The sequence below is a fragment of the Choloepus didactylus genome, chromosome 10 (genome assembly GCF_015220235.1).
Source record: "Choloepus didactylus isolate mChoDid1 chromosome 10, mChoDid1.pri, whole genome shotgun sequence".
NCBI classification, from domain to species: domain Eukaryota; kingdom Metazoa; phylum Chordata; class Mammalia; order Pilosa; family Megalonychidae; genus Choloepus; species Choloepus didactylus.
Window position 1 is genome coordinate 55,111 of NC_051316.1, and position 12,701 is coordinate 67,811.

General features: G+C 60.4%; 1 protein-coding gene across 15 annotated transcripts in view; it reads right to left on the reverse strand.

Annotated features, from left to right (window-relative positions):
* The window catches only part of LOC119504673 (serine/threonine-protein phosphatase 2A regulatory subunit B'' subunit beta-like), a 49,094-nt gene continuing 36,393 nt past the window's right edge, over window positions 1-12,701 (reverse strand). For 6 of the 15 annotated variants that reach the window (XM_037797050.1, XM_037797055.1, XM_037797056.1 and 3 more), the window contains exons 6-12: window positions 11,222-11,308; window positions 10,363-10,519; window positions 7,273-7,321; window positions 6,790-6,879; window positions 5,853-6,028; window positions 5,225-5,582; window positions 1-257 (exon numbers count right to left, since the gene is read on the reverse strand). In XM_037797050.1, coding sequence (XP_037652978.1) covers window positions 5,392-5,582; window positions 5,853-6,028; window positions 6,790-6,879; window positions 7,273-7,321; window positions 10,363-10,519; window positions 11,222-11,308 — 750 coding nt within the window. In that variant the 3' untranslated portion in view covers window positions 1-257; window positions 5,225-5,391. Of the gene's footprint in view, window positions 258-5,224; window positions 5,583-5,852; window positions 6,029-6,275; window positions 6,928-7,272; window positions 7,322-10,362; window positions 10,520-10,973; window positions 11,092-11,221; window positions 11,309-12,701 lie in introns of those variants that run through there. The other 9 variants (XM_037797052.1, XM_037797053.1, XM_037797065.1 and 6 more) reach the window with 7 other exon arrangements.

The window sequence follows — 12,701 nt, forward strand, 5'->3', positions numbered from 1 at the left end:
CGAGGTGAATAAATAATAAAAATTTATCATTCCATACAAACATGGTTCCCACTCACAAACGCAGTGACTAAATATAGTCTTTACAAGGCCTTGCTGTCTGCACACGGCCTCACAGCAGCTGCAGCTCATCCTCGCACTCGTAGTCGAACAAGTCAACAGCACCCAGGGCAGATGGAGCCTCCAGGAACGGCCGTGGGTCCAGCTGCAGATGCCGCCCGCTCAGCTTGGCGTCCACAGGGCTGAGCTCGGCCTCGAACCTGTAAGGAGAGTGGCCACATGAGGGGTTGCCAGGGGCCGGCCGGGGCTGAGGAGTGTCTGGAAAGCTCCGCCCCAGCGCAGCCTCTCAGTGAGCATCATCATCTCCCCAACAGCTGGAGTGAAGTCGGGTGCAAGCTCTGAGCACAGAAAACTCCGCCCGAGCAAGACACACTCGTGGACCCGAGACCCCCGAGCAAGACGCACTCATGAACCCGAAACCCCCAGGGTAAGGTGCACTTGGGAACCCGAAACCCTCAGGGTAAGGTGCACGCGGGAACCCGAAAACCCCGGGGTAAGGTGCACTCGGGAACCTGAAACGCATGGGCAGCTCCCAGGTACCTCAGGTCAGGAGCGTGTACAGGAGGGAGGGCCCAGCGCTGTGGGCACCCGGAGGCCACGTCCTGGGGGGGCTCTGCAGCTCACGCACCAACCCGGCTGAGGAGGCGTCTCCCTCAGATAACCCTGACCTCTCAGGAGAAACCCAGGACCCACCCCAGTCGGGATTCAGGATGAAAGGACTCTGGCTGCTCTTCTGCAAAGCCCGTTTGCTTCTGTCCCAGCCATGCCACCTAGAGCAAACCTCTCCAGTGGTGGGTGAGGCCGAGCACACTGCATCTTCCTGCGACACGGGGACAAGGCCAGTGCACCTTCCTAGTTGGGTGTCGTAAAACCCCACAGTCATCCATGTGAGGCTGAGCAGGGAGGAGAGTACCGCATGCACAGATGGCCGACGGCACACGCGGGACAGTGTCGACCCAAGCAGACCCCTCTGGTCACTCAGAAGACGAGCTACTGTGAGGCACCGCCACGACTGGGACAGAAGGTCACAGCGAGAGCTCACGTGCCCTTTTGTTAAAATTCTGGGGACCCATCGCGCACTTGCTGACGTCCTACCCTAGAAGCAAACGATGCCCAGGTGTCCTGGAAAGTAACGGAAACTGCTCTCAAGTCTGTTGGCTGCTGTGTGGCTTCTCCTCTGTGCCTGTCTCCTCCAGTGGTAGGCAGGCCTGGACATGGGCGCAGACAACCCCTGGGGGAGCAGGGCCACATGGGGGCCGTCGGCAGGACGAGGGTACTGAGTGTTCAGGGACGAGGTGAGGCTTTATCTCCAGGACCCCGGGCAGCTGGGGGTTGGTTCCACCCTCTGCCCGGTGGAGAGAGAAGCACCACGTGCGGCCGGCACTCAGTGGGATGGCCGTCGCCCGCTCCTGCCCCTTCTCTGTCCTTTGCCACCACCCCGGGCGTCTCTCTGAAGGACCGGAGCGTAAACCCACAGCCACGCACCATCCTCGTCCCCAAAGCACATCCTCCCACCGCAGGCGCCCTGCGGACCAGCACCAGGCGGCACCCAAACGAGGACAAGGGCGAGCACTGGCTTCCCAGCCGGGAAGGGGAGGGAGCAACGGAACCGGGCCCGGTGGACTCTGGGGTCCGATCGCAGGCGGCGAACCTCCCGCCACGTGGCTGCAGCTGCCCCCCCTGGGAACGTGGCAGTCAGGAGGGACAGAAAGCAAAGCTCCCTCCAGAGGAAGGAGTGACCCGGGCTGCCCAAATCTGCCGAAGCCTCCGAATGTGGAGTCAAAAACCCACTCAGGTGGCCTCCCTGGGAAATCCTACCAAACACATGCAATTCTAGAAAATGCAAACTAATTTTCCACTGTCAGAGAAGCAGACTTGTGGGGTGGTGGACAGGTTTGTTTTCCTGTTTGTGGAGGTGGTTTTTCTTGGGTGCCTGTGTGTGCATGTGTTAAATATTTGCATTTCATTGCACACCAATTATAATTCACTGAAGCTAAAAACCCTCCCTACCTAGGCGGCATTACTGGTGAATTTACCAAACGTTTCAGGAAGAAGCATCACTTCTACACGAACTCCTTCCGGACGTGTCCACAGCTGGCATTACCCTGGGCTCAGGTACAGACGAGGACATCACAGGAAAAGAACCCACGCAGCTGGGCCCTCCCTAACCGGACTCAGGGGGCACAGCTGGGCCTCCTCAACCCAGACTCGGGGGGCACAGCCGGGCCCTCCTGAACCAGACTTGGGACCCGCACAGCCAGGCTGTCCTCAACCAGACTCGGGAATTTCTGAGAAAACCTCGGCACGTGGACTCCACCACCTCGTACGGAACCCCAGGAACCAAGGGCAGTGGACAAGCTTCGCTGCAGCAGTGTGAACATCAGAAATGATGGCACCTGTGTATAGTGCACTGACTCCAATCAAGCTGCCACAAGGAAAAGACACCTTTTTCAAACAAGGGCGCTGGGACACCTGGACATCCAGGCAACAAAATGAACCTCCACCCACATCTCACAGAAGCACTTCCTCAAACAGATCGTGGACATGAATGTACACTCTGAAACACAACTTCTAGTAAAATGTCTGTGGCTTTTCATTAGGCAAAGTAAAGGGTAAAAAAAAAAGTGATAAACATCTCTTTTTTGAAAATGTTAGAGAAGATGAAAAGACTTGCCACAATTTGGAGAAAACATTAACAAATTACGTGTCCGAGAAAGGACTTGTATCCTCAAGATATAAACAACCCTTAAAACAGTAACAGGAAAATAAACCACCCCAAATGAGCCTGAGACGTGGATGGGCACTTCCCACAGGACACAAGGCTGGTAAACAGGCACATGGACGAGTCAAGCCACCGTGAGATGCCACTGCACACTTGTTACAAAAATGACTGAGATCTAGGAAACAAGCCAACCCTGACCACGGAGTGCTGTCGGGAATGTGGAAACCTCACATGGGGCCCGTGAGAACTTCTGGGCACTGCGGGGCGAGCAGCTGGATGATGAGCCACAGACTGCAGGGTGGATTTCTCTGACGTTCAGGAGAAGAACCACAGGGCAGGCAGTGTGAGCAGGCACCGGGGCCTGGGTGGGGGCACGGCTGCTGTAGACGAGCCCCTGAGCCCTTTACAAACCTTGTGAGGGAGTGTCTAAAACTCCCCTGAGCAGGAAGCACCACTGGTGCCAGCTTGGGGTCCCATGTGGACACCCCCAGAGGTGGCTGGCGAGGGCTGCGTGACTCGACAGCCCTTGAACCCCACCAATCCCCATGTATACGGGCCCCCATGCCATCCGTGTAGATGTGTCCCCGTGCCGAATGCTTTCTGTGGACCCCCGTGCCGTCCATGTAGACGGTCCTCGTGCCATCCGTGTAGATGTGTCCCTGTGCTGAATGCTTTCTGTGGACCCCCGTGCTGTCTGGGTAGAAAGCCCCCCATGCTGTCCATGTTGACGGGCCCCTCACCATCTGCTCTCTGCCGGCGGAGCTGACCTTCCCAGCGCAGACCTCCCCCAAGGACACCTGCTGTCCGTGACTTGGAGGCCCCGTCTTTGCTCTCCAGGGTGATGTCTCATGAGAGCCTGGGGCTGGCCCTGGTCTGAAGGACCCCAGCCCGGGATGGGTGTATGGGGTGGAGATCACAGGGGACCCTGGTGTCCCCGAGGTTCTGCCTGTCAGAGGCCCTGGCTCAGGAGCCGGCACCCGACTACAGGGGTCTATTCTCATGCCTGAAAACACGGTGACCTCCACCCTGGGCTAGGAAGCAGCTTCTCCCAGGTCCTGGAGGCAGAAGTGTGGGTGTGAGGCCCTGCGAGACGGTGGTGCTTGCCTGCCGTGTTCCTGTTGTAAAAAGGCAGGTGCTGCTGGCAACTATGCCGCATTTGGGCCTCCCTGCTCCCCCGCCTGCCGTGCCAGCTATCCAGCACCATCCACAAGCCTAGGCTGCAGCTAAACCCAACATGGAACTCACCAGGCCCCGGGCCTGTGGTGGGCTCTCCAGCCCTCGTTTCCAGCACCGGGACCCTTGCCCCATGTGGGGCCTGCTCTGCCCTCCCCCAGATCCCACGCCGTCTCCCTCCTGAGGACACAAGCTGCTGCGTCAGAGCCTCAGGACACACCACACAGCCAGCCAGCTGGATGGACATGCTGCAAAGACGCTGTACAGGTGGACGGCCACAGCAGTATGGCCGGATGAACATGCATATAGACGGCCAGAGACGGGGGGGCAGGATAGGGTGTTGGGAGGAGGAGGCAGACAGTGGCTTGGCTCCCCAATCACCCTCGAGCCCTGTGGGCGTTCCTGGGGCCCTGGTGAGCAGCTCTCGGGTGGAAAGTCACCCTCGACCATGCTCGGTCTTCCGGTACCCAGCCAGGGGCCACCGTGAACCTGATGCTGCAAGTTCAGTCAAAAAGGTTTAAAAAGCCTTGACATTGGCCTAAGGCTGTGACTTGGGCTCAGGAGCACGGCCCTCGTCAGTTCCCTCCAGAAAGCCCAGTCACCCTTGAGGCCAGTGCCCCCCCGGCAGGTGGGTGCACGGCCCCCACAAAACCTCTCTTCTGGCAGGGCCAACCCTGTACCCTGCTCAGGGGACTCGGCGTCCCTGGAAACGAGCCACGCTCCTGACTCACTCTGCAGATTGGAAACACACCCACCCTCAGCTGGGCATCCCTGTCCGCAAGAGAAAAGCCTTGAAGATTGAGAACGAACGGAGCTGAAACAGGGAGCACAACACGTGGAGAGGAGCCGAGGCCCCCACAATACCCAGAGGAGTTCCCGGAGCTGGGGCTGGTGAAAGGAGAGCCCACCTGGGAATGCAGATACACACACATGCACACGCACACCCCACGTGCACACGCACATGTGCACACACGCCTAGACACACGGGGTCAGGTCTGTCCCAGAAGCTTCCAGGTCCGTGTGGGCAGCCCCCGAGGCAGGGACCCCTCGGGAGTGGCCAGGCAGGGCCTGGCTGAGCTGAGTGTCGTCGTGGCCACACCCTGCGGTTCCAGTCGAAGTGACGAGGACGGAAACCTGAACGCGTGTGGACCCGACGAAACGCGGGACGCCCAGGGCTCTGCCTGGTGAGTCTCTCTCCCCAGGTCCCAGCCTGCACCAATGGGCCCCCGCCAGCCCCCTGCCCCACGTCCCGAGGAGGCCCCTCCACCTCACCCGTCGTCCCAGGAGTCTCCGGCGGCCTCCTCGGCCACGAGGATGTCGTACTCCTTGGCAGCGTACTTCTCCCAGTTGGAGAGCTCGGGCCGGTCGCCGTCGCCCTCCTGGGTGAGAAACACACACGTCAGCCCCGGGGAATGGGGAGGGTGGAGCAGGAGGGACGCTCAGCCCTGGGGGCAGGGCCGGGAGGGCATGAGGCCAGCTGAGGACAGGCCCACGCGGCCGGGGACACTCATGCGCAGCAGGGACATCTGCTCTTTCTGCTCGTGGTCGAGGTACTTCTCGATGTTGAAAAATGTATCGAAAAACACATTTGCTTGTTTACATTTCTTTAGGTCCTGGAGAGTGATCTTCCCTGCAGGAAAATAAACACTTCAAAGATGAGTCGTGACTGGTTGGCACTTTTAGAGGACCACATCATGAGTGTTTACGATAACGTATTTGAAAACTCCCAATTCTCTGTCTCCTGACAAAACCAGCCCGACGAGGGCAGTGCACACGACATGGGGACAACGGTTCGTGGATGAGCAAGGCCTGTGAGGAAGCTGTGCGCCCTCACGCGTCGTGTGCGCCCTCACTGTCGCGCCCACCCCGTGTCTCCGTCCCCACCCTGCCGCAGCCACACCTTCGCTCTGGGGCCTGACCAGGTCCAGCATCTGGCAGAGGCAGTCCTCAAAGGGCAGCGCCTCGATGGCCATGCTGTCCAGCCGGCGGCTCTGCTCCTCGTAGAAGAACTCGAGCTCGTACATGGACAGCGTCCCGTCACCGTCCAGGTCCATGCAGCGGAACCAGTACTCGATGCTGTGGTGGGACCGGGCCGTGAGGCGCAGGGGGACACAGATGTGCACAGCAGCACACGGGAGCACATGCACCACACAGAAGCACAAACACTACACGGGAACACGTACCACACAGCAGCACATGTACCACACAGGAGCACACGCACATGGGAGCACACATACCACACAGGAGCACATGCACGGCTTCATACACACCACACAGGTGCACACACACCACATGGGAGCACATGTACCACACGGGAGCACACACCACACAGAAGCACACACACCACATGGGAGCACACGCACCACACGGGAGCACACACACCACACAGAAGCACATGCACCACACGGGAGCACACCCACCACACGGGAGTACACACATAGCCACATGCACACATCTGTACAGAACCCACACGTGCTGCTGCAGTGCTAACCCAGGAAGCACTGACCATCCCTGAGCATGCAGGAGCACGTGCACACACGTGAGTATACAACAGGCCTTGCCAACCCATCCATGCAGCAAAATGAGGACTGGCTCAGTGGGAACATCGGGCAAAGGGCTGCATCAGGTCATGGGTCAGCACAGAGCACACGGGAACATGTGTGGCAGACGAACATGCAACCACAACTGTCACCAACACAACTAGCATGGCTGTCCCCATGGCTGTCACGGTGGGTACCCCACCCCGGTATCTGCTGGCACTGGGGGAAGCCACTGCTGTTGCACGTGCTGCTAAAGTTTTGTGCCGTGTGATCCTCTGTGAAACAATCAACACCTACCTGGTTGGCGTTTTCTTGTCTTCTTCGGAGATCAAAAACCAGACAAAATCTGCATAGCTCAGTTTTCCCTCTTTCTGTACACGTTTACCTCTGAGATTCGGGGCCAGAACGAAGGAAAACAGGAAACGTCAGCCAGTGCTGCAGTTGACACCAAACACGAAGCATTTAGTCACTTTCACATCCTCGTCTCTCGCACACTGGGTCCCACTGGAGATGGCCAGGCCCGCACGTTGCTTCTGAACTGCGGGAGACTAGACAGTGGGCACTGAGGACCCTCCCCTGCTGCGAGCAGGTTTGGAGACAGCAGCCCGGGCCAGCCCGTGTCCTACCAGGCCCCACGTGAGCTGCCACAGGCTGCTGCCTGCACACGGCAGAGGCTCCACCAGCAGGACCTGCACTGGCCACTTCAGGCGTGTTAGCCTGGGACCCACGAGGGCTGATGGGAGAGTGTGAAAGGGGACAGTGCTGGCACCAGAGACTCACCGCGTCACCGCCCCCGAGAATATCCTGTCGATCATCTTTGTGGAGATGGCTGCAAACAAATGATCCAGTCAGTGGTGGTGTCCACACTCAGCGCCATGCCCCTCACTTGGCACTGTGCTCCCCCACTTGGCCCTGCACCCCCCATTCGGCCCCACACAGCCTCTTCTCAGCCACGCATCCTCAGCTGGGTGGATGCACACAACTGTGTCTGTAGCCGAGACCCTGGGGCCCGCCCACCCCCTCCCTGCACGCGGCCTGCCCCACCCGGTGCTGCAGCTCCTTTCCGTCCTGAGACCTAGGCCAGGGCTCCTTCTGACCCTGAAAACTGTGAACATGGAGAGAAGTGCTGACTGTGGGCTCAGCAATAAGTGAAAAGCAGAACTAATTCATGCCTCCGCCAGGAGGAGCTCCACCACCAAACCCTCCGAGGCTGCTCAAGGCGACAGGAACAAACACACTTCACAGTTTCACCATCAAAAGGTGGGAGTGGAAAGCATGATTCCCACAAGGCTGGACCAGACCGCATGAAAACCACGGGGTCATCATATCGCAGACACAGCCACAGAAACGCAGAAGCTGGTGGAGGAGGAAGGCTGCAACTCCAAGGCGGTTTCTGTCCCGTGGAACACACAGGGCTCAGCTCATCCTCACTGAGCTTTTGTTCCTGGGGCGAGAGCTCCGGCAGAGCGTCGAGTCCAGGGCCAGAAGCACCATGCACCCCATGTGTTCCCAGGAGCCCATCCTCAGGGAGCTCAGGCCGTCTGTCTGCGGCCGCCTGGGGCTGAGGCCTCCTGAGGACACAGAGGTTCAGGTCGCAGCTGTCCACAGCCATCCAGCATCTGAGGCCGTCCACAGTCTGTAGTCTGAGACCTTCCATGTGTCCGTGGTCTGTAGGGGCCACGAGTCCGTCCATGCTTCTGTGACCATCTGTGCGTCCGTGGTCTGTGGCCCGAGGCCGTCTATCGTCGGGCCATCTGAGACCATCTGTGCGTCTGTGGTCTGCTGCCATGAGTCCATCCATGCACCCATGGTCTGTGGCCATCTGAGACCACCCGTGCATCTGTGGTCTGTGGCCATGAGTCTGTCCGTGTGTCTGTCATCTGTGGCCATCTAAGTCCGTCCATGTGTCTGTGGTCTGTGACCATCTGTGTATCTGTGGTCTGTGTATCCATGGTGTGTGGCTGTGAGTCCATCTGTGTGTCGGTGGTCTGTGGCTGTGAGTCCCTTCATGCAGCCGTTGTCTGTGGCTGTCTGAGACCATCCGTGTGTCTGTGGTCATGAGTCCGTCCATGAGTCCGTGGTCTGTGACCATCTGTGCATCTGTGGTCTGAGTCCGTGTGTGACTGTCGGAGCTGCAGGGTCTGCACTCGGGACGGCGGTGCAGAGCAGAGCAGAGCAGTGGGCTGGGCCCCAGAGCAGACGTGAGCTCCCTGCAGCTGCCTGGCACCCTCCCCAGCGTGAAGGCTACAAATATAACCTCCTTGTGAGGACTGTTTGAGATGGAGGAAGCTGTAGAGAACCACAACCCCGCAGCAGTGCTCACAGAGAGCCTGCACCCCAGGAAGCTGACTTCTCACGGGTGACGTGGGCACTGGCCGTCTGCTTTTGCAGTGTCCACCACGGGTTCCTTCTCACCGCCCTGAAACTGGGGCCCACCCTCCAGTGGGGGTCGGGGGCTCCTGAAGACTCGCAGCGCTCAGTCTCAAGGGTGGTAGTGAAAACTGCCTGAGGAAGACGCGCTCTGCTGCGTGTTTCAAGAGCAAGGTTGCTGAGACGGCCTTCTGCCATCAAGGCCTACCCTAAACGCATGCCGGCCTCTGGGACCTCTTCACGACCCTCCTCCATTGGCCCCAGATTCCACGTGCAGAGGCTCAGAATAGAGGAGCAGCCCTGAGCCTCCGGGGCCAGAGGCAGACCCTGGTGACTAGCTCAGTCCCCATGGGGCTGGGATGGGGGAGGAGTAGACGGGGCGCGGAGACCCCAGAGAGTGGCGACGGGCACCCCAGAGGCAGAGGGAGACCTCAGAGCAGCGGAAGAGAACCCCGAGGGGCGATGGAGACCCCAGAGAGTGGCGACGGGTACCCCAGAGGAAGAGGGAGACCCCAGAGCAGCGGAAGAGAACCCCGAGGGGCGATGGAGACCCCAGAGAGGGGCGACGGGCACCCCAGAGGGAGAGGGAGACCTCAGAGCAGCGGAAGAGAACCCAGAGGGGCGATGGAGACCCCAGAGAGGGGCGACGGGCACCCCAGAGGGAGAGGGAGACCTCAGAGCAGCGGAAGAGAACCCCGAGGGGCGATGGAGACCCCAGAGAGGGGTAACGGGCACCCCAGAGGCAGAGGGAGACCTCAGAGCAGCGGAAGAGAACCCAGAGGGGCGATGGGTACTCCAGAGCAGCAAAAGAGACCCCCTAGGGGTAATGGAGACCCAAGAAAGGGCATTGGGACCCCCAAGTGGGGAAGGAACCCCAGACAGGGGCAATGGGCACCCCAGAGGAGAGTGATAGAGACCTCAGAGTAGCAAGAGACCCGTGAGTGGTGATGGAGACCCCAAAGGGGGTGATGGGACCCCAGACGGGAGTGATGGAGATGTCTGTTGAGGGGTCCTGGGGTGGGTGAGGCAGGGCTCACCCCAGCGGACTTGCTGTGTCCCTGATGGCAATGGGGGCCCACAGCTCCGCGGGGAGCCCCGAGCCAATGGGCGAGGAAACGTGGGGCAGGTGAAGATGGGCCGGCTGCCCTGAGAGCCGCTGCCCCACGCCCGGGAAGCCGTGGAGGCCGTGGACACCCACTCCCTCCTGACAGCCAGTGCCAGGACCAGCACAGGTCAGGCCTGGTGGATGGGCCAGAGCACCGGGGGCTGCACGTCTCTGCTCCGTGGTCTGTCCTGTGGGGTCTGTGGGGCCTGTGCATCCAGCCTCTCGTCTGGCTCAGGTCTTGGCTCTGTGGGCCTGTGGGGCCTGTAGGGTCTCTGGGGCCCCTGATACTGGGATTCATAGGGTTTGTGGGCTGTCTGGGCCTGAAGTGTGGGCTCTGTGAGGTCAGCAGGGCCCTGGCTCTCAGGGCCCGGCTGTGGCCCCACTGTGGCGCTCACCGTGGTCGTTGTGCCGCGCCAGGTCCTTGGAGTCTATGAACAGGTCGTGGTCTGTGTCCAGCTCCCAGAACTTGCAGTAGATGACGTAGAAGTGCTCGTAGGAAAAGAACTCCGTCAGCTGGTTGATGTCGGCTTCCTCCTCCAGCAGCGCCACGTTCTGCCGGAGGACACCGTGACCACGGCGGCTTGAGCGGGGAGTGGCAGCTGGGGCTCTGAACACAGGCTTTGGGGGACAGCCTGGTCTCCCTGAGGTACCATCGGTACCGTGCAAGCACCAACGGCCCAGAGCATGTGGGGCCATGGTGGGCGCCCACAGGGGGTCAGGTCTGTGCCCCAGGAACCCTCGGGGGTCAGGGTGGGGGCTGCATCTGCTCCCCAGGAACCCTCAGGGGTCAGGGCTGCGTTTGCACCCCAGGAATCCTCGGGCGTCAGGGTGGGAGCTGTGTCTGCGCCCCAGGAACCCTCGGGCGTCAGGGTCAGGGTTGGGGGCTGAGTCTTCGCCCCAGGAACCCTCAGGGGTCAGGGTCAGGGTGAGGGCTGCGTCTGCACCCCAGAAACCCTCAGGGGTAAAGGTCAAGGTGGGGGCTGCATCTACTCCTTATACTTCCTACCTCTCCTGACACCGCGTAACTCTCAGGGATGCGTGGAGCACCATGGAAGAGCGCAGACAGCCTTGGGCTGGGGTCCCCAGGCTAGCATCACCCTCCTCGACCTGCTTAGTTTCAGAACCTGCACGGGCCGGGAATGGGGGGTCCAGAAGGGGTGGGGCCCGGAGCGTGGTGTGCGGGGTCCAGGAAAGGTGGGGCCCAGAGCGCAGTGTGCGCTCAGCCAATGTTCTGGCTGCTGGGTGGCTGCACACCTGCAGGAAGGAGCTTTTCCTCAGCTCTGTGCACGTGATCCTCCCCGACCAGGACCGGTTCACGGTGTAGAAGATCCGCTGAATGACCTGCAGGACGGAGAGCCGGGCTGCTCAGAGGGGCTACACAGGAGAGGGGCTGCAGAGTTTGCAGCCCAGGGGCCTGGGGCTCCCCACAAGTGAAAACAACCTGGGCCCCGCCATGAGCCTGACTCGGGAGTCCCTGTGAGCCCGGAGCACCCGACCTGCCAGCAGAGGGTGCCTGTGCTGCAGGAACCAACAGGGAGGGTCCCAGCACGAGGGACAATCGGTAGGGACAGAGGATCGGCAGGGACAGACCGAAGGTCCCGCTTCTGGAGACGCGGGACTGGGGTGTCATGGAGAGGATGGGCCCCCAACCCCCGTCCGCGGGAGTTCAACGTGCACTGTGGGTGAGCCCGGGAGGGGGCGTCACACTCCCAGGTGGGGGGTGGTGCAGGCTGGGGGCAACCTTCCGGGCCGCACAGTGGCTTGTTCCCAACGCCCACAGAGACTGCCCAACAGTGAACAGCAAGTCCCAGGGCAGGGCGGCTGTGGGACAGCAGCAACGTGACAGTATCTGGAAACGGCCTCTGGGCATCCCCCACCCCCCATGCTGGGACGGGCTGTCCTCCCTGCACAGAGCATGGATGTGTACTCAGACCCCCAGTGCAGAGACTGCTCTACCTGACCACTCAGCTCATCCTTTCGATGGGAAATCTACCACCGTGACAGCCTGCAAGGCTCACGCTGCCCGACAACTGAGCTAACCCACGGCCACGACCAGCTCTGGGGACTCTCCTGGACTTGGAGTCCTTGCCAAGCAAAGAGCTCCACAGATTCTCATCCCGTGTTTTCGAGAACATCAGCATCAACTAGTACAATAGCCGTCCACACTCAAAAAATGTGTGCGCGCGTGAACCCAAGTTTCCCAGTCTCCAGGAACCTCGGGATAGAGACTCCGGACCCAGCGCGGAGGAGGTGCTCGGGGGACTGAAGAAAGCCCACGCCACACAGGAACCTCTCTCCCCAAGCCCCTCCGACCCGGCCAGTGGGTCCTGGAGGAGGCAGCTCCGGGCTGCTCCCGGGCCCTGCCTGAGTCCGGATGCCAGAGCCATGTGGGTGCAGCACCGAGGATGAGGCCACCCAGAAGAGCTGAGACCTGCGGCGCTCGGTCAGGGCCCACGTGGAGGTCATCTATCCCCACGATGGCTTTTGGAGGGAGGGGACACAACGCTGACGGTGAAACAACCAGCACCGTGATCTACCACAGGCCGTTGCGTGTGTGTCCTTTACAAATGTTCACGCATCTGGCAAAAATCTCTGGGCCACGTATCCTGTTGTCAGGGGTTGTCTGAGAGCTGGTGTGATGGAGTTTTTATCTGACTCTCAGGATTTCCTAATCTCTCTGCAATCAGCTGCTACTTGTTATTAAAGCGGGAACAGGGTTCCAGGGCTGTGCCAA